The sequence below is a fragment of the Vigna unguiculata genome, chromosome 11 (assembly GCF_004118075.2).
Source record: "Vigna unguiculata cultivar IT97K-499-35 chromosome 11, ASM411807v1, whole genome shotgun sequence".
NCBI classification, from domain to species: Eukaryota; Viridiplantae; Streptophyta; class Magnoliopsida; order Fabales; family Fabaceae; genus Vigna; species Vigna unguiculata.
In genome coordinates, this window is record NC_040289.1 from 3420823 (window position 1) to 3443874 (window position 23052).

The 23052-nt window shown below is 30.5% G+C and overlaps 3 protein-coding genes across 3 annotated transcripts; 2 read left to right on the forward strand and 1 right to left on the reverse strand.

Annotated features, from left to right (window-relative positions):
- Positions 1 to 3837: 3837 nt before the first annotated feature.
- On the reverse strand, positions 3838 to 5272 carry LOC114170449 (chalcone synthase 17-like). The gene is made up of 2 exons (XM_028055922.1): positions 4950 to 5272; positions 3838 to 4859 (listed from the first exon to the last, which is right to left on the reverse strand). The coding sequence occupies exons 1-2, from the start codon at positions 5125 to 5127 to the stop codon at positions 3868 to 3870; spliced, it is 1170 nt and encodes a 389-aa protein (XP_027911723.1). The 5' UTR covers positions 5128 to 5272; the 3' UTR covers positions 3838 to 3867.
- An 8801-nt stretch (positions 5273 to 14073) lies between these two features.
- On the forward strand, positions 14074 to 15626 carry LOC114168796 (chalcone synthase 17-like). Its single transcript, XM_028053748.1, has 2 exons — positions 14074 to 14429; positions 14520 to 15626. Exons 1-2 carry the CDS (start codon positions 14252 to 14254, stop codon positions 15509 to 15511), a joined length of 1170 nt encoding a protein of 389 aa, XP_027909549.1. The 5' UTR covers positions 14074 to 14251; the 3' UTR covers positions 15512 to 15626.
- A 5240-nt stretch (positions 15627 to 20866) lies between these two features.
- Positions 20867 to 22349, forward strand: LOC114168795 (chalcone synthase 17-like). Its single transcript, XM_028053747.1, has 2 exons — positions 20867 to 21186; positions 21277 to 22349. Exons 1-2 carry the CDS (start codon positions 21009 to 21011, stop codon positions 22266 to 22268), a joined length of 1170 nt encoding a protein of 389 aa, XP_027909548.1. The 5' UTR covers positions 20867 to 21008; the 3' UTR covers positions 22269 to 22349.
- Positions 22350 to 23052: the final 703 nt, after the last annotated feature.

The following is a 23052-nucleotide window of genomic DNA, read 5'->3' on the forward strand; positions in this document are numbered from 1 at the left end:
ATAGATTACCATTTAGGCAATGTAATGTAAAAGTCCCACATTGTGTGGAATGTGAAAGAAAAGAAACTTTATATAGTAGATGAAAAGGTTGTGTTCTCGCCGAGCTATGTAACAAGAGCTTGTAAACCAAGTGGGGGCATGAAGGTGATGGAACAACTTTGAGGCTCCTTGGTTGGAGTTGTGGATGCCAAAAGATGGCTTGCCCATTCCAAGTTGAGAGTTGGGTGATGGGACTTGTGCGAAGGCATAGGTCTCATCTCTCTTAGACAAGAGGGCATTGCGTGAGGCTGGTTTCACAGAACAGCGATTACCTCTACCTCCCAATAGTGGAGGGATAACAAGTTGTTGCACCCACCCTTTAAAAAAATACCTAGGCAGCCCCACATTCTTGGACCATCATTTTTTTCACAAACTTTCTTTTTTCTAACCAAAATATTATTTTTCTTCAAATTGTTTTAATGTGATGTAATTACCTATATTCTTATATATTCTATACACTATTTTGGATTATAAATGTATCACCTTTATATATTTAACAACCTTTAAAGTTTAAGATGTAATAAATTAATAAAACTAATGAAATATGGTTTGATATGTTTGAATGAGTATTTTTGAGTTTACATATGCTAGTAAAAATTAAATTGAATTTCGTAGAATGACATATGATATTAAAATGTTTAAGAGTTATGAATTCTACGATATATTGTTATTTGCGACTATTCTAGATCTATTTCTTACATGACCAATCTCACAACCAATTATAGAATTGATATAGATGATAAAATTGGCATATCAAGTTTTTGAGGACCCTCATACGCCGAATGACCTACGATATTTAGTCAAACGTAACAAAACAAATAACTTAAAAGTTTAGCACTTCTATAGGAAGAAAAAAAAAATACTCATGAGAGTATTACAAGGTAAATTAATAGTGATATTAAATAAGTCTTGCATCTATAACAAACAAAATTATGCAATCTCCTAAATATTGGAAATTTTCAACAATTTATAAATAGTTTATAGAAAAAAAAAAATATATATATATATATATATATATATATATATATAAAGATCAAAGTGAACTTTTATATATTTATCACCATATGTAAATTTTCTAATTTTGTTCAGAGACAAAATATTTAACCTAAAACAAAATTTTAAAAGGAAGTGTATATTTTATATTTACAAAAAAGGTGAAAGTCTAATTGAATAGAATTTCGAATACCATTATTTCCATTTAAAAAATATTATTTTTCAACATGACAATTTGGACAAGTTATTTGAGTGAGCCTGACATGTAAATTTGTTTATAGCAATTTGTTTTCATATATCCACAATTAAGTCACAAAAAATTATATAACAATTTCATGATAAGTGAATCGCATTGAAGTGAACTAGATAACTAAAGATTTTAAAAAAATTTATATCATTCTATATGTTTTCGCAATTATGAAATCATGAGTATTTGAAGGAGAGGAAACTATCTCTTAAGGAAATTTGTGGTATTATATATGTGAAGGAAGATGTAAAATAAGAAATAATATCAGAAATTATTTTAGGGGTTGCCTAACAATTTAGTAAATAATTGAAATGATCATATATTTTAGAAAGATTGAAACAAATGGATTGATTTTTTTTGGTGATCTTTATGTTCTTCATCCACAAGCAAAGATGGATTAACTCTTACCTCTTTTCCTTTTCTTTTTACTAAAAATAAGCTATCAAAAAGTAAAAGTAGTTCATAGACCAAGAATATCATTCATCAATCTTAAATTAAGATATAAGCACATATTTGAATTTTGGATTTCATCTTTGAGAATTCTATATTTAGAAAATATTTTTGGAAAATATTTGATTGACATAAAAAATGTCCATCTACATTTAAAATGAGAACAAAATAAAATGACAATTTGTTATAGATAAGTTAGTATGAAACGAGAGGGGAAGAAAGAAAGAAAGACGATAACATGCATTTATTGATATATGTAAAAAGATACAAAGTTGTGAATGTGTACTAGTGCATTGGAACCACATTTTTGCATAAGGGCTTGTATAGTTTACAATTTATGCAATGTAATGTAAATGTCTCACATTGTGTAGAATGTGAAAGAAAAAAAACTTTATATAGTAGATGACAAGGTTGAGTTCTCGCTGATCTAAGTAACTAGAGAATGTAACCCATGTGGGGGCATGAAGGTGACAAACCATCACCTTTTTTTTCATATTTCATTGTTTTTTTTTTCAACATTGCTTTATTTTTTAGATATTTCTTAGCACATCTCTCTAACATCTAATTTTCCTTTTAAAGTTGTTATACTTTATTCCGTCAATGTAACATATATGAATATGGTGCATATCAACGGTGGAACTATGCATGGACAGAGGGGAGCCACGACTCCCCCAAATTTTTTTTTTTAAATTTATTATATATATATATTATATATTTTTTTTAAATTATATTTATATATTATTTATATTAAGTTTATATTATGGAAATTATAATAAAAGATAAAATAAAAAATTTAATGGAAACATTGATCTATAAAAGAGATTAGGATTTTTTTTGGTTATAGGATTTTTTCACCGTGTAAATTATCATGAAAGTGTGTGAAGAGAAATAAATATAAAGAGATAGATGGGAAAACAGAGTTTAGGGAATTAGGGAACACATAGATTGAGATTGAAGTAATTCTCACATGATTTCTCACAGATCAAGTTTAGTATCTTATTATGATTTATGTATGATGAATTTATTAATCTTTTTAGGATGTTTCTCCAAATTAAGTTTATCTCAAATTAGTATAAACTTAATTATGATTTTAGGGATTCTTTTATGAAAATGGTAGGAACTCTAATTATAATTTTTCCTAAATTATTATAACCCTTAATTATGAAAGTTAGGGATTTTGTGTTTTCTGTTGTCTAAAGTTCCTAGAATTATATATAATGAATTTAAAAATTCATTAGAACGCGATCCGGGAAAAGCGTCTTCAAATTTGGCAATACCCACAAAATCAAATTGATGAGGTACAAAGGGTTGATATAAAATGATATAATGGTTTGGTATCATGATATAATAACAAATAATAGTCATATTTTTTTAAATTCTACTATTATGTGTTTGTTTTAAGCAGATGAAATGAGGAGAAAAAATGAAAAACTTTTTTTTCTAACTAAAAAAAATTATATATAACAAATTTAATTTGACACCCCTAAATTTTTTCTGCAAGTTCTGCCACGGGTGCATATAACTTCTAAAACATTATTCTGGTATGTGAATTACTTTTTTATACTTTATTATTGCTTGTTTGTGATATACACAAATTATACTAAACTCGACTTTTATACTTCAATACTAACAAAATTTATTTTTCTAACTGGAGCATTAAAATTCTTTTAATGTGTTGCAGTTACTACATTTTGTACATTGTTTTGGACTATAAAAGGTATCATTTTGATAGATTTAACATTTTTTTTTAAGTTTGAAATGTAATAATTAAAACAAAACTAACAAAATATGTTTTGATATATATGAATGAATATTTTCGAGTTTGTATATAAAGTTAAAATGAATCAATAAAAAATTAGATATATTGTCTCGATTGAATTGGTTCAATTTTTATTTAAAATAATTGATTATTAATAAATTATTCTAGTTAATGTATTTATTAATAAATTGTTTTCACTTTGGAATAATTGACTAAAATGATATATAATAATTCAGGAAACTATGTTTGAAAAGTGGTTTATAGGTTATAGTATATATGAGTGTTACATGTATAATTTTAATGTAAATTATAACCTCCAACAAGATTGAAAATTGGTACATCAAAATAATAAAAATAAAACAATGGAGTTGACAGGGTGTTATATAGCAACACTATGGAGAACGACAGTTTCAATAGTAAGTCCAGGTCCAAAACCAAATAAGACACCCCACTCAAGTCCTTCACCAGTGGTTTTAAGTCCATTTTGAGTCGATTTCCTCCTCATCTCATCCAAGATGAAAAGCACACATGCACTTGACATGTTCCCATAGTCACTAAGCACATCTCTAGTGGCCTTCATCTTTTCAGCTTTGAGACCCAACTTTTGCTCAACTTGGTCCAAAATTGCAGGTCCACCAGGGTGTGCAATCCAGAAGATGGAGTTGTAATCAGAGATGTTCAATGGGTTGAAGGCCTCAGAAAGTGCCTTCCCAATGTTCTTCGAGACAATCCCAGGGACATCCTTAAGGAGGTGAAACGTGAGTCCAACTTCACGAAGGTGGCCATCAATGGCACCGTCACTGTCTGGAGCAATGGTTTGTGCAGTCCAAACCAGCTCAAACAATGGCTTCTCAATTTGTGGAATCGGGTCAGAACCAACGATCACCGCAGCTGCTCCATCTCCAAACAATGCCTGTCCCACAAGACTGTCTAGGTGGGTGTCACTTGGGCCACGGAAGGTGACTGCAGTGATCTCAGAACACACGACAAGCACACGGGCATCCTTGTTGTTCTCAGCCAAATCCTTGGCCAATCGAAGAACCGTGCCTCCTGCAAAACAACCTTGTTGGTACATCATGTACCTCTTCACAGAAGGGCGAAGTCCCAAGAGTTTGGTGAGTTGATAATCAGCACCAGGCATGTCGACGCCACTTGTGGTACAAAAGATCAAGTGTGTAATCTTTGACTTTGGCTGCCCCCACTCCTTTATGGCCTTCACTGCAGCCTCTTTCCCTAGCTTTGGCACCTCTACCACCACTATGTCTTGCCTAGCATCCAAAGAAGGTGCCATGTAAGCACACATGTTAGGATTCTCCTTCAAGATGTCCTCGGTGAGATGCATGTATCTCTTCTTGATCATGGACTTGTCGCCTGGAATATAGTGAAGGAAAGAACAATAATTAGATTGAATGAACAAGAGTTATGTGAAGTAAATATTGATAGATGGTATTCTGAACTTACACATGCGCTGGAATTTCTCTTTGAGGTCAGTCATGTGTTCACTATTTGTGATTCTGAAGTAGTAATTGGGATAGGTGCTTTGATCAATACAGTTTGATGGAGTTGCAGTTCCAATGGCAAGGATGGTTGCTGGGCCTTCTGCCCGTTGAGCCTGGCGGATCTCGGATACACTCACCATCTCAGTTTTCTTTAACAAAACTTAACAAAGTGGAGATGTTAATGAGGGAATTTGGAACCGAATCAAGCCGTGCAAGTTTCACGAAGTCACAGCACTTTGGTGGTAGCGAGGATTCTTGCTTGGTTGCTGAAGTTGTGTGTTTGAAGATGTGGGAGGAGTTAGCTTGCGTTTTATATGCATGGAAGGGTGGTTGATTGGAAGCATATTCATGAGTTTGGTGGCATGTTTTGGAAGACCATCTCTCTATCACTCCTACGTTTTAGTCAAACTTGGTAGCTTAGCAGGAAAAGTCTACTGGTATGGTAGGTAGCCTTTTAAATTACATCAACGGCCACAATCAAATTAAACTAAAATCTATGTCTATAGTTTCGCCATGTCATCGAATCGCACACCACTTCTCTTCGTTTATTTTTATTGTATAATAATATGTATTTGGTGGTGACATCTTAGGTCGTGGTCAACCATCAACGAGCTCTACAAACCCATAAAAAAATTCATTTGTTTATTTATAATAAGTTTTAGATAACATTCTTGCACATGTCTATAAATTTCACACAATTAGATATAGAGTTAGGATTTATTTCCTCCTTATTAAGTCATATTCTATAAATTATAATTTTCTTTTTCAAATATATATGTCTATTTTTAGTCTGTAATTCTTTGTACACAATTCGTAAATTCTAAGTTCATAAATGGATTCTTTAGATATTAAAACTTAAGACTAGGTTCAAAAATTAACTGCTTTACTCATAAAATATTTACGCTAAAGTTATGTTTTTTTTTTTATTGTTGTTTTGGTTTTAATTTTTTTATTTTATACGACTTTTTTGATGAACAACCTTGTATAAATTTTAAGTCAACTAATGGATAAAAATTTGAAATATATATAAGCAAAACACTAAAATATGCATAGCGAAACTATATTCATATCTTTTAAAAAGGTTAAGTGTGCATGACGAAATTTATCTAGATTATCTATATTATGAATGAAATATCACGATGTCATTTGATGTTTGAAACCAAAATCTACTAAAATATCACGATGTCATTTGATTATGATTTAAGTTTATGATAAATCTCGGAATTTTTAATTGAGTTCCTACAAAATTTTGTGGTATAAGTACTTAATAAATTTAATTTTTTCAATTGAGTATTTGTCATTAACTTGTTCTGTTAATTGGGAATATGGATATTAATTGCTTGACGTGGTTATTATCACGGTCCTAAATTGCGGTCATTGTAATTTTCTATTTTATTATTTTAAAATTTATAATTTTCAATTTTATTCATTTTTAATTTTGTAATTTTAATATTTTAATTCAAAAATATAGTTAAGAAATTATGATTTTATAAAATATAAAATTACGATATATTTTGAATTTTTACTAAAGCAATAAAATCATAATTTTATAATTATATAATTTTAAATTAAAATAATAAAATTATAATTGACCAAGGATTTCATGCAAGATTTTTTTTTTGTCTCAAAAACAACTAAAAATTCGTTTGGTTAAATGAAAGTATTTTTTGAGAACGTATGTATAAATTTTAAAATTTTAAAATAATTAAATAATAAAATGATATGTAGTGACTACTAAACAAGGTCATATGGCAAGATAATAACCACGTCAGATAATGTGATGATAACATCGATTGGTCAACTTCAATTTAGTTCAGACCAGATTCAGGATCATTATCATCTGTTTAATAACAGACTCTTGTAAGACGACTTCATTCATAATTTGTTCGATCTCTTCTAAAGGTTATTATATGACTCATGGTTGAGAATATCTATTTAATATCTTTCTTATTTGAATTAGTCTTTAAGAAATATTTATGTTTTTAAAAATATTTTTTAATTTACAAATTACTTAATTTTTTAGAATTAGAAAATCAAAATCAAAATATTGTAAGTATTTTATATTATACCAGCGTAACACAGGCGCTATCGCGCCTGTGTATATATATTAAAATTATATTTATTAAAAATTAAAAATAATATATTATAATAAAGTTAATATATTATATTAGTAGGTGATAATATTATAATGTTATTGAGTTAACATATATTAAAATTATATTTATTAAAAATTAAAAATAAAGTGAAATATATCAGAATAGATAAAAGAATAACCATCGATAAATAAAGAAGAAGAGAAGAAGCAGAGATATTTGATTTTATAAAAAATTTGTAAAAGTAACGGTCAATTTTTTAAAATTTAATAAATTATGATATTTAAAGAATAAAATCGGTATTTTGAAAAGTGGACAAAAAAAAAGGAATCCCCTTTATATATTGTTATAGATGAATAAAACAAATTAACAAGATACTCATATAACAATCTCTTTTATTTATATATATATATATATATATATATATATATATATATATATATATATATATATATAATATTAATGAGTTTAAATATATTTTTAATACTTGTAATTTGTTCCTATTTCAAAGTTCATATCAAATTCATTCTTACACTTTAACAATGCATAAAATATGTCATCCAAAACTATTCTGTATAAATAAATTTAATTTATCTAAATACAATTTTAGATTATTTTTAACATCAAAAATATATTTGGTAATATTAACTCTCAAACCTCTTTAAAAATTAAAAAAGATAAAAATAAATTTCAACCTTTAATCTATTTAAATCAATCCTTTTGTCTCCCTAAATCACCAAGCTCGCATTACCCAGCTCGGTTGGAAAGCAAGAAGGTTGCAACAAAACATTTCTACATCTCAGGAATACTATAAAGGAGGATAAATAATAAAATATTTTGTCACCACATTGATCTGTTATATATCAGAGGCATAATTGTTACAACCAATTACAAGACAAATTGGTTGACATCATTTTCTAACATTTGCAGGCCTTGAACACTATTATTAATACTTTATATGTACATGTTCTTTGGACTTATTCCTAAAATGTCAATAATCGACCATCAAGCTTCAAAAGCTTCAAATATATGTTACATAAAAATTGGTCATTCTTGTAGTGAAATCTAAGTTAAAAAGGTAATGAAAACTAAAAGTTAAGTAACCATACTAATGCACAAACCATGCTAGCCCAAATACAATAGTATAATCAAACCAAATGGGCTCAAAGTTAGTAACACAATGATACACAAATCAAGCTAACCCCAACAGAGTAGTATAATCAAAACCAAATGGACTCATGACAAATTCCATAATCAGAAATGTAACCAGCGGCGGAGTTTTTTGGGGGCAGGGAGGGGTCTTGGCACCCCAAAATTTTGATTTTATTTTGATTTATATATATATATATATATATATATATATATATATATATATAATATTTAAAATTTTTTAAATTTTTTAAATTGTAGGTAATATATATTAGAAATTAATAAAAATTAAATTTTTTTATTTTTATTTCTTTTATTTAAACATAACATTTGATGTAAATATAAAATTAAATATAATAAAAAATAATAATTTAGGTTTAATTTTTCTTTTGGTCCCTGTTTTTATTTAAATTGACACTAGGATTAGGTTAATGACACCAACAAAGCAAATTATTCATATTAAGAGTCTCAATTTTAATGAAAAGATCATTGATCTGTTTCGAGAAATTTAACAAAATTTATCATAAAAGATCGAATTACATTAGTTTTTTCAAAAATCGGGATCAAATTGAGACTAAAAAAATTGGAGGACCAACTTAACATTTTTAAACCAAAACATGAATAAAAAGAGTAATTAAACCAAATATTTATTAACATAATTTTTATTTTTTTACAGATTGTAATAATCTCTCACTCTCATACGTCTTCTTTTTGTTTTTTTTGAAAAAAAGTTAGACATAAACTCGTTATATTTCTCATTTATCCTCTTCCTTTCCCGTCTCTTGTCTTACTTGATAATGAAAACATTATTTTTTTATTTCATGAGCTTTTCGTATAGTTTTTTTATGAATATAAAAAAAATAGTGTATTATGTATTAATAATAATAAATATATATTTTTTTAATAATTTCATGTCTCAATTTTTTATTAGATTATGATCAATTATTTTTAGCATTATTTACAAAAAAGGTATATTGATAAATAATGAAAGAATAAATTAATCGTTTAAGAGTGATGAAAATGAAATTATTGATTAAAACAAGATAGATTCTACCTCTTCACATATTTTGAAGCATTATACTAATGATAAAAAATGTTCAGTTAAATAAGTCATTTTTTGAAGCATTATACTAATAATTGAATCTAATGATCTCAAAATTATATTATTTTGGCCCCTCCGACATTTTTGGTCAAGATCCGCCACTGAATGTAACTAATGTGGTTTCACATAACAACCTAGATTCATCATTCAAATTCAACTCAAGAACAATCCAGATTTTAAATTACAAAACAAAAGCCATAAATTACATGTTCAAATGTCTCCCTTCTTATTGACAGTGGCATCCCTAAAAGTGGAATAGCAAATGTTAAACAAAAAATCTGCAACAGGTGAAACCAAAAATTATAGTAAAAATATCTTCTAATTCTTATTGAAATACATGCATTAAGTTGCAGTGAACATCCCTTACTTACTTCCAATAACTATTGTCCATCATGAGGTGCATTAGAGTCACAGACAGAAAAGTCTAGAAGAATTTCTTCTTCTTTTTGAACATCTTCATTATCTTTATCTTCAAAAACAAAACAATTTATTAGCAAAAATTGGTATGATATGAAGAAAATATTGGAAAGTAATATAAATTAATTTACCAATATTTTCAAAGTCATGTAACCAACAATATGATGTTAAGTAAATTCGGTTATGACATTGATGCATTTCAAGTTTCAACTTCTCCTTCATTTGAAGATGAAATTTCCATAAATCAAAGACCGTTGTATTCCTACTCACATGTTTTACATCAGGGTTCAAGTATGAATGCAATTCTCTAATCCATTTGTATTCTACAAATTTAAATGGCAAACCATGTTTCACAATAGCCATTGTCATAATCTCACGAACATGTTTTTGATCAAGTTCCCTGCTCCTCAACTTTCCCATATTGTCAATTATCATTCCTTGTACATCATTATATTTTGGGCTAACATTACATTTTTTTCAAATGACGCAATAATGTTGAAGTACCTATTTTAGTTCCACTAATTACATGCTCTTGCCCACATGCATTACATTTATCTTTCTCTTTTCCATCTTTAACTCCAATTTTCGAAAAGTAATTCCAAACTTCCGATGTACAAGTCTCAATCAAAGCAAAAAAATCAATTTGTGGGTAAACTTTTTCATGCACTTCAAACTTTAGATTATAATTTTAATTAAAGAAGCAAAATTTAGAACCATTCAAGGTGAATATGTTTTCCATAAATCAGAACCAGAAAGTACGGATATATCAAAAACATAAAACAGCAGAACAACATTCCAATAGCTCAGAAAAAAATTAAGAAATGAACCTTAGATGAAGAGCAATTGCAGCAAAGGAGCAACCACGCAAAGGGGCATAAACATGAAACACCAGTCTCACTCTGATGACCACTCACGCGGAGGAGCACCAAGCAGAGCAATCGCACTAACAAGCAGACAACCACTAACACGAAGCACCACCGACACAGACACGGAGCACCACCGACGCAGACGGAGAACCACCGACACAGACGCAGAAGAGCACCAGGAAAAACAAATTAAAGGAGCACCAAGGAACAACAACCACCAGAGCACCAACGACAAATAAAATGAAGAAGACGAAGGTCTTTGTGTGTAGTGTGCGTGAAGAAAAAGTTGTGCGTATGGTGTGGGCAAAGAAGACGAAGGTCTCTCTGTTGACGCGAAGAAAGAAAGGGAAAAATGAAAAATTTAGGGTTTCTAATTCATTTTAGGTGGAATTTCATCTGATTAAAATTTTGTTTTTTTTTTAGTTAGGTGAGTTGTGGGTCAACTCACTATAACTCGACTCGAACCTACCTAACCCATGGATTAAGTAAACTAAACCCGTTTCAACCTATTATCATAAATTTTTTAAAATTCTCAACCCGATTCAGCTTAAACCCGTGGTGAGCCAGGTCGGTTCATGAGTTTGGCTCATATTGACATGCCTAAAAATTCTCCTCCTTTACGGCATTTGCAAAAGTCAACTGTCATAAATATCAGACTTTGGTTCTCATTTTTTCCTTTTACAAATATTTAATTTTGTTCTCTTTTGGATATGGTACTAGTATTTAGTTTAATAATTTGATTGAGCTGGTTCGGTTGCTGCTTCAATAACAGCAACACAAATTATAACAAAAAATTGAAAGAAAAAACTCTTTCTAATTTTTTTCCAATCAAAAAATCTTAAAAGGTATAGTGCGGTTAAATAACGTCTGAAGCATAAAATTTTAAATCCTAGTGGGTAAGGAGTCAACTCTTGACAAATTTAAATCAGAGAACATTGTCTTAACATTTTAAACATTTGAATTTGTTAACCAATATTATAGTATAGTAATTACATGCCTAACATCGAAGTGCAATGTAATAATAATAAAAAAATAAACCTTTAAAATGTCTTTTCTTATGTCACTTAAATGACATGTTTGTAGTTTAAATGAGAAAAAAATCATAGTAATTCTTACTTCTCTAAAAGTGTACTACTCAAGTGTTAGTGTGATGTTAAAGCAAGGACTTTTCACTCAAACAAGAATGTTGTAACTTTAGTGAGGTATGTTTTGTAAACTCCCTTGTCTTTATAAATGGTGAAAGTTGCTCAAGCAATGATTATTCACTCAAGCAACCCAAAAGTAAACTTAAATGTATTATTTGATTCTAATTAATCAAAATATATTAATGTAAGTATTTGATAATGTAATATTTGAGATTCTTGAACTTATTTTTTGATGGGTTTATATATATATATATATATATATATATATATATATATATATATATATATTCATACATGACTATAGTTATATATGACATTGGTCTTATATACATATAAGGTATTTGGTATTTGATACCACTTTTATTCTAAAATTTAAAACAATAGTGTTATGAGTTTTTATTTTTATATAGTGTTTAACTTTGTCTATTCTATTCAATGTAGAATTTGACTCATACTTAAACTATTCTAACCGTTTTTGGATAAATATTATGAAACAATATTGAAATGATGTATGTCATCTTATTTATTTGAAGTCAGATAGATTATATGTTTAATTAATGTGTAGTTTGTCTTATTTACAATGACTCATTGAAAGGATATATTTTTTTGAACTTATAATCTAAATCACATAAATTAAAACATATGGATGTTAGTAGTTGATGTAAGTTGTTATATTATTATTCCATAGGTATAATTAGTCGTATAATTAGTAGTTGATGGATTTTAATTATTAAAAAAAATTAGGACAAAATTGACTCAAATACACATACTTAGGTACTAAATTGAAACAAAAAAAAACATATATGGGGACTAAATCGAAATCAACATAATGGCATCTGATAGTGATACTGACACGTGGCACTGACAATGTCACGTGGCACTGACAATGCCACGTGGCACACACAGGGACTTGACACGTGGCATTTTTATTTATTTTTTCAAAAAATTTATAAAAAATATAAAAAATATAAAAAAAAATAAAAAAAATCACAAACTGACATGTGGCACGTTGACTAACAACGTTAGTCAACTCTGTCTGAAAGGGACCTAATTGAAGTATTTTTTCAAAAGTTGGGATGCAATTAACACTTTTTTTTAAAACCGGGTACCTATTTGACACCCTAGCCCCAAACTGGGTACTATACGACTAATTATACCTTATTTTTGTGCAATAAACTTATCTTCACTATATGAAAATTAGGTCCATGTTTAGATAAAAAGAATGATTAAAATAAATTAGGTAATGGTTTTTGGTGACACATGTTGAATATTAGTGTTTTGAAAAATATTTGTAAATTATTTTTTATTTATTAGAATTGATGTTTCTAGCCTGATAGAGCATTGAGATATTATACAGGACGAGGTTGAATTAAATTGATGTATTTGATTCAAAATATATATTCGGTATAAATTTATAACCAGTTATCCTTCTTTATCTTTTACATAGTTTTATTCTATAATTTTACTTGGCACATTTTTTATATAGTTTTATTTTATAATTTTACTTGTCACACTATAATAGATGATGTTGTAAGTCCCACATGCGGTTATAGATTAATATACACATATTAAAAAATATGAATTTATTTTTACTAAGCATGTTTGTATGGCTGAACTTTATACATGCATATAAAAAGCAAGTCAAATTAGTAAGATGCTCCATTTAATATTAATGTTAATGTCTCATTAAAATTGTATATACATCAAAACTCTATAAATATATATATATATATATATATATATATATATATATATATATATATATATATATATATATATATATATATTAATACAATCATGTGCATCTCATCTTAGATGAGACACAGCTACTTATCCTACAGCCTCCAACCTTGAATCGAATAAAGCAAAAAGAGTCATTTATTCATGGTGGTGGAGACATAGACGTAATTTTGTTTTTGTCCAATGTGGTTACTTTTGAAAACATACGCAAAAATGTTATATAAAACTTATATTATAAATAAAAAATGAATTTTTTTAATATTCATTTGTGGTTGACCATGACCTAATATGCACCACCAACTACGTATTATTATACAATAAAAATGAAGAAGAGAGGTGGTGTGCGATCCAAAAACAAGAGAGTGATACCCGATGACATGGCGAAACTATAAGCATAGATTTTAGTTTCATTTGATTGTGGCCGTTGATGTAATTTAAAAGGCTACCAGCCATACCAGTAGACTTTTCCTGCTAAGCTACCAAGTTTGACTAAAACGTAGGAGTGATAGAGAGATGGTCTTCCAAAACATGCCACCAAACTCATGAATATGCTTCCAATCAACCACCCTTCCATGCATATAAAACGCAAGCTAACTCCTCCCACATCTTCAAACACACAACTTCAGCAACCAAGCAACCACCCTCGCTACCACCAAAGTGCTGTCACTTCGTGAAACTTGCACTGCTTGATTCGGTTCCAAATTCCCTCATCAACATCCCCACTTTGTTAAGTTTTGTTGAAGAAAACTGAGATGGTGAGTGTATCCGAGATCCGCCAGGCTCAACGGGCAGAAGGCCCAGCAACCATCCTTGCCATTGGAACTGCAACTCCATCAAACTGTATTGATCAAAGCACATATCCCGATTACTACTTCAGAATCACAAACAGTGAGCACATGACTGGGCTCAAAGAGAAATTCCAGCGCATGTGTAAGTTCAGAATACCATCTACCAATATTCACTTCACATAACTCTTGTTCATTCAATCTAATTATTGTTCTTTGCTTCACTATATTCCAGGCGACAAGTCCATGATCAAGAAGAGATACATGCATCTCACCGAGGACATCTTGAAGGAGAATCCTAACATGTGTGCTTACATGGCACCTTCTTTGGATGCTAGGCAAGACATAGTGGTGGTAGAGGTGCCAAAGCTAGGGAAAGAAGCTGCAGTGAAGGCCATAAAAGAGTGGGGACAGCCAAAGTCAAAGATTACACACTTGATCTTTTGCACCACCAGTGGTGTCGACATGCCTGGTGCTGATTACCAACTCACCAAACTCTTGGGACTTCGTCCTTCTGTGAAGAGGTACATGATGTACCAACAAGGTTGTTTTGCAGGAGGCACGGTTCTTCGATTGGCCAAGGATTTGGCTGAGAACAACAAGGCTGCCCGTGTGCTTGTCGTGTGTTCTGAGATCACTGCAGTCACCTTCCGTGGCCCAAGTGACACCCACCTAGACAGTCTTGTGGGACAGGCATTGTTTGGAGATGGAGCAGCTGCGGTGATCGTTGGTTCTGACCCAATTCCACAAATTGAGAAGCCATTGTTTGAGCTGGTTTGGACTGCACAAACCATTGCTCCAGACAGTGACGGTGCCATTGATGGCCACCTTCGTGAAGTTGGACTCACGTTTCACCTCCTTAAGGATGTTCCTGGGATTGTCTCGAAGAACATTGGGAAGGCACTTTCTGAGGCTTTCAACCCATTGAACATCTCTGACTACAACTCCATCTTCTGGATTGCACACCCTGGTGGACCTGCAATTTTGGACCAAGTTGAGGAAAAGTTGGGTCTCAAAGCTGAAAAAATGAAGGCCACTAGAGATGTGCTTAGTGAGTATGGGAACATGTCAAGTGCATGTGTGCTTTTCATCTTGGATGAGATGAGGAGGAAATCAGCTAAAAATGGACTCAAAACCACAGGTGAAGGACTTGAATGGGGTGTCTTGTTTGGTTTTGGACCTGGACTTACTATTGAGACTGTTGTTCTCCATAGTGTCGCAATATAACACCTTGCCAACTCCATTATTTCATTTTTATTATTTTTGTGTACCAATTTTCATTCTTGTTTGTAATTTACATTAAAATTATACATGTAATACTCATTTATACTATAACCTACAACCTATTTTTCAAATATAGTTTCCCATAATTATTTATTATTCATCATTATAATCGATTACTCGAGAGCAAAAACAACCTATCAACTAATACATTTCCTATCTTTTAACAATCGATTATTTTAAATAACACATTAAAGGAATTTTAAGAAAATAGTAATGAGGTTATAAAAATATAGTTTGTTAGTAATGATGTATAAAAGTCGAGTTTAGTATAATTTGTATATGATAAACAAGCTATAACAGTATAAAAAAGTAATGCACATACATGAACACTGTTGTAGAAGTTATATGGATCATATTCATATATGTTACATTTAGAGAATAAATTATAACAACTTTAAAGGGAAAATTAGATGTTAGAGAGAGGTGCTAAGAAATATCTAAAAAGTAAAGCAATGTTGAATAGAAACTCAATGAAAAAAGGCGATGGTCCAAGTGGCCAAGTCATTTTTTTGGAGGGTGGTTGCAACAACTTGTCAACCTTCCACCACTATGATTGCAAAAACAACTTTTAGCATCCACAACTACAACTAAGGAGATACAAATTTGTTCCATCACCTTATTCCCCAACTTGGGTTACAAGCTCATGTTACTTAGTTTGGTATGAACACAACATTCTCATCCACTATATAAAGGTTCTTTTCTTCCATATTCTACACAATGTTAGACTTTTACAATACATTACATTGCATAAATGGTAAACTATGCCAACCCTTATGAATAAATGTGGTTCTAATGCACTAACACACATTCATAAATTTGTATCTCCTTACATTTCTTAATAAATGCATGTTACCGTCTCTTTTTCTTTCTTTCCCCCTTGTTTCATACCATAATATCTCTTATAAATTGTCATTTTTTATTTTGTTCTCGTCTTAAATGAAGATGGACATTTTTTTTGTCATTCAAATATTCTCCAAAATTATTTTCTAAAAAAAGAATTCTAATAGATGAATTCCAAAATTCAAATATGTGTTTATATCTCATTCCAAAATTCAAAATAGAAGTTATATCAACCAAATTCATATATTTTACATTGACGGAATCAACTATAAAACCTTTAAAAGGAAACTAAGATATTAGAGAGAGATCTTAATAAATATCTCAAAGGTAATATTTTGGAGGGTGGTTGCAACAACTTGATATCCCTCCACTATTGAGAGGTAGAGGTAATCGTTGCTCTGTGAAACCAGCCACAAAGTTGTTCCATCACCTTCATGCCCCCACTTGGGTTACAAGCTCTTGTTACTTAGCTCGACAAGAACACAACCTTGTCATCCACTATATTAAGTTTCTTTCCTTTCACATTCTACACTATGTGGGACTTTTACATTACATTGCATAAATGGTAAACAATACTAACCCTTATGAAAAAATGGGGTTCGATTGCACTGACACACATTCAAAACTTTGTATCTCTTTACATTTTTTAATAAATGCATGTTAACGTCTCTTTTTCTTTCTTTCCCATTATTTTCATACCATTACATCTCTTAGAAATTGTCATTTTTTATTTCACTCTTGTTGTAAACGTAGATAAACATTTTTTTTGTCAATCAAATATTTCCCAAAAATATTTTCCAAAATTAGAATTCTAATAATGAATTCCAAACTTCAAATATGTGTTTATATCTTATTCCAAAATAAAAAATAGAAGTTATATCAACCATATTCATATATGTTACATTGAGGGAATCAAGTATAACAACTTTAAAAGGAAAATAAGATAATGGATAGAGATGTTAAGAAATATCTCAAAAGTAAAGTAATGATAAATAAAAAATGGAAAAATGTGATGGTTCAATTAAGTGTGGCTACCGAGGTAATTTTTTGGAGGGTGGTTACAACAACTTCTTATCCCTCCACTGTGAAACCAACCTCACGCAGTGCCCTCTTGTCTAAGAGAGTTGAGACCTATGCCTTCGCACAAGTCCCATCACCCAACTCTCAACTTGGAATGGGCAAGCCAGATTTTAGCATCCATAACTCCAACCAAGGAGCCACAAAGTTGTTCCATCACCTTCATGCCCCCACTTGGGTTACAAGCTCTTGTTACTTAGCTCGGCGAGAACACAACCTTGTCATGCACTATATAAAATTTCTTTCCTTTCACATTCTACACTATGTGGGACTTTTACATTACATTGCATAAATGGTAAACTATACCAACCCTTATGCAAAAATATGGTTCCACTACACTAGCAAACATTCATAACTTTGTATCTCTTTTCATTTCTTAATAAATACATGTTAATGTCTCTTTTTCGTTCTTTCCCACTCGTTTCATACCATCATATCTCTTAGAAATTGTCATTTTCTATTTCACTCTTGTTTTGAACGTAGATAAACATTTTTTTGTCAATCAAATATTTCCCAAAATTATTTTCTAAAACTAGAATTCTAATAGATGAATTCCAAAATTCAAATATGTGTTTATATCTTATTCCAAAATCAAAAATAGAAATTATATCAACAATATTCATATATGTCACATTGAGGGAATCAATTCTAACAACTTTAAAAGGAAAATAAGATAATAGATAAAGATGTTAAGAAATATCTCAAAAGTAAAGTAATGTTAAATAAAAAATCGAAAAATGTGATTGTTCAATTAAGTGTGGTTACCGAGGTAATTTTTTGGAGGGTGGTTGCAACAACTTGTCTGTGCAACCACCAACTCTCAACTTGGAATGGGCAAGCCAAATTTTAGCATCCATAACTCCAACCAAGGAGTCACAAAGTTGTTCCATCACCTTCATGCCCCCACTTGGGTTACAAGCTCTTGTTACATAGCTCGGTGAGAACAAAACCTTGTCATCCACTATATAAAGTTTCTTTCCTTTCACATTCTAGACTATGTGGGACTTTTACATTACATTGCATAAATTATAAACTATACCAACCCTTATGCAAAAATATGATTCCACTGCACTAACACACATTCATAACTTTGTATCTCTTTACATTTCTTAATAAATGCATGTTAATGTCTCTTTTTCCTTTCTTTCCCCAATGTTTCATACCATCTTATCTCTTAAAAATTGTCATTTTTCTTATTCTTCACGTTGTAAAAGTAGATAGAGATTTTTATGCCAATAAAAAAATTTCTAAAAATATAATTCTAGGAGATAAATTCCAAAGTTCAAATATGTGATTATATCTTATTTTAAGTTCAAATATGCCACTTTTACAAATTTTTTATAAAATCAAATATCTCTGCTTCTTCTCTTCTTCTTTATTTATCGATGGTTATTCTTTTATCTATTCTGATATATTTCACTTTATTTTTAATTTTTAATAAATATAATTTTAATATATGTTAACTCAATAACATTATAATATTATCACCTACTAATATAATATATTAACTTTATTATAATATATTATTTTTAATTTTTAATAAATATAATTTTAATATATATACACAGGCGCGATAGCGCCTGTGTTACGCTGGTATAATATAAAATACTTACAATATTTTGATTTTGATTTTCTAATTCTAAAAAATTAAGTAATTTGTAAATTAAAAAATATTTTTAAAAACATAAATATTTCTTAAAGACTAATTCAAATAAGAAAGATATTAAATAGATATTCTCAACCATGAGTCATATAATAACCTTTAGAAGAGATCGAACAAATTATGAATGAAGTCGTCTTACAAGAGTCTGTTATTAAACAGATGATAATGATCCTGAATCTGGTCTGAACTAAATTGAAGTTGACCAATCGATGTTATCATCACATTATCTGACGTGGTTATTATCTTGCCATATGACCTTGTTTAGTAGTCACTACATATCATTTTATTATTTAATTATTTTAAAATTTTAAAATTTATACATACGTTCTCAAAAAATACTTTCATTTAACCAAACGAATTTTTAGTTGTTTTTGAGACAAAAAAAAAAATCTTGCATGAAATCCTTGGTCAATTATAATTTTATTATTTTAATTTAAAATTATATAATTATAAAATTATGATTTTATTGCTTTAGTAAAAATTCAAAATATATCGTAATTTTATATTTTATAAAATCATAATTTCTTAACTATATTTTGAATTAAAATATTAAAATTACAAAATTAAAAATGAATAAAATTGAAAATTATAAATTTTAAAATAATAAAATAGAAAATTACAATGACCGCAATTTAGGACCGTGATAATAACCACGTCAAGCAATTAATATCCATATTCCCAATTAACAGAACAAGTTAATGACAGATACTCAATTGAAAAAATTAAATTTATTAAGTACTTATACCACAAAATTTTGTAGGAACTCAATTAAAAATTCCGAGATTTATCATAAACTTAAATCATAATCAAATGACATCGTGATATTTTAGTAGATTTTGGTTTCAAACATCAAATGACATCGTGATATTTCATTCATAATATAGATAATCTAGATAAATTTCGTCATGCACACTTAACCTTTTTAAAAGATATGAATATAGTTTCGCTATGCATATTTTAGTGTTTTGCTTATATATATTTCAAATTTTTATCCATTAGTTGACTTAAAATTTATACAAGGTTGTTCATCAAAAAAGTCGTATAAAATAAAAAAATTAAAACCAAAACAACAATAAAAAAAAAAAACATAACTTTAGCGTAAATATTTTATGAGTAAAGCAGTTAATTTTTGAACCTAGTCTTAAGTTTTAATATCTAAAGAATCCATTTATGAACTTAGAATTTACGAATTGTGTACAAAGAATTACAGACTAAAAATAGACATATATATTTGAAAAAGAAAATTATAATTTATAGAATATGACTTAATAAGGAGGAAATAAATCCTAACTCTATATCTAATTGTGTGAAATTTATAGACATGTGCAAGAATGTTATCTAAAACTTATTATAAATAAACAAATGAATTTTTTTATGGGTTTGTAGAGCTCGTTGATGGTTGACCACGACCTAAGATGTCACCACCAAATACATATTATTATACAATAAAAATAAACGAAGAGAAGTGGTGTGCGATTCGATGACATGGCGAAACTATAGACATAGATTTTAGTTTAATTTGATTGTGGCCGTTGATGTAATTTAAAAGGCTACCTACCATACCAGTAGACTTTTCCTGCTAAGCTACCAAGTTTGACTAAAACGTAGGAGTGATAGAGAGATGGTCTTCCAAAACATGCCACCAAACTCATGAATATGCTTCCAATCAACCACCCTTCCATGCATATAAAACGCAAGCTAACTCCTCCCACATCTTCAAACACACAACTTCAGCAACCAAGCAAGAATCCTCGCTACCACCAAAGTGCTGTGACTTCGTGAAACTTGCACGGCTTGATTCGGTTCCAAATTCCCTCATTAACATCTCCACTTTGTTAAGTTTTGTTAAAGAAAACTGAGATGGTGAGTGTATCCGAGATCCGCCAGGCTCAACGGGCAGAAGGCCCAGCAACCATCCTTGCCATTGGAACTGCAACTCCATCAAACTGTATTGATCAAAGCACCTATCCCGATTACTACTTCAGAATCACAAATAGTGAACACATGACTGACCTCAAAGAGAAATTCCAGCGCATGTGTAAGTTCAGAATACCATCTATCAATATTTACTTCACATAACTCTTGTTCATTCAATCTAATTATTGTTCTTTCCTTCACTATATTCCAGGCGACAAGTCCATGATCAAGAAGAGATACATGCATCTCACCGAGGACATCTTGAAGGAGAATCCTAACATGTGTGCTTACATGGCACCTTCTTTGGATGCTAGGCAATACATAGTGGTGGTAGAGGTGCCAAAGCTAGGGAAAGAGGCTGCAGTGAAGGCCATAAAGGAGTGGGGGCAGCCAAAGTCAAAGATTACACACTTGATCTTTTGTACCACAAGTGGCGTCGACATGCCTGGTGCTGATTATCAACTCACCAAACTCTTGGGACTTCGCCCTTCTGTGAAGAGGTACATGATGTACCAACAAGGTTGTTTTGCAGGAGGCACGGTTCTTCGATTGGCCAAGGATTTGGCTGAGAACAACAAGGATGCCCGTGTGCTTGTCGTGTGTTCTGAGATCACTGCAGTCACCTTCCGTGGCCCAAGTGACACCCACCTAGACAGTCTTGTGGGACAGGCATTGTTTGGAGATGGAGCAGCTGCGGTGATCGTTGGTTCTGACCCGATTCCACAAATTGAGAAGCCATTGTTTGAGCTGGTTTGGACTGCACAAACCATTGCTCCAGACAGTGACGGTGCCATTGATGGCCACCTTCGTGAAGTTGGACTCACGTTTCACCTCCTTAAGGATGTCCCTGGGATTGTCTCGAAGAACATTGGGAAGGCACTTTCTGAGGCCTTCAACCCATTGAACATCTCAGATTACAACTCCATCTTCTGGATTGCACACCCTGGTGGACCTGCAATTTTGGACCAAGTTGAGCAAAAGTTGGGTCTCAAAGCTGAAAAGATGAAGGCCACTAGAGATGTGCTTAGTGACTATGGGAACATGTCAAGTGCATGTGTGCTTTTCATCTTGGATGAGATGAGGAGGAAATCGACTGAAAATGGACTTAAAACCACTGGTGAAGGACTTGAGTGGGGTGTCTTATTTGGTTTTGGACCTGGACTTACTATTGAAACTGTTGTTCTCCACAGTGTCGCAATATAACAACATGTCAACTCCATTGTTTCATTTTTATTATTTCTATGTACCAATTTTAAATCTTTTCAGAAATTTACATTAAAATTATACATGTACCACTTTTTATACTAGAAACCTAGAAACTTTTTATACTATATAGTTTCCTGGAATAATTTTTTATTCATCATTATAGTCAATTATTCAAGAGCAAAACAATCTATCAACTAGTATAATCTCTTAACAATCGATTAATTTAACCAAAAATTGAACTAGTTCAATCCGGACAATATGTGTAATCTTTTATTCATTGATTTTTAGTTTTATATATAAACTCAGAAATACTCATTCAAACATATCAAAACATATTTGGTTAGAAACTTAAAAAAATGATGTTAATTATATCAAAATGCTACCTTTATACTCCAAAACAATGTACAAAATGTATCTAATATAGGTAACAACAATATATTAAAAGAATTTTAATGAAATAATGTTTTGCTTAGAAAAACAAAGTTTGTTAGTATAAAATTGTTATACTTTGTAACATATGTTACGTTGAGGGAATCAAAATCAACTATAACAACTTTAAAAGGAAAATAAGATATTAGAGAGAGGTGTTAAGAAATATCTCAAATGTAAAGCAATAGTGAATAAAAGATGGAAAAAGGTGATGGTCCAATCAAGTGTGGCTACCTAGGTAATTTTTTAGAGGGTGGTTGCAACCAAACTTGTTATCCCTCCACTATTGGGAGGTAGAGGTAATCGTTGCTCTGTGAAACCAGCCTTACGCAGTGCCCTCTTGTCTAAGAGA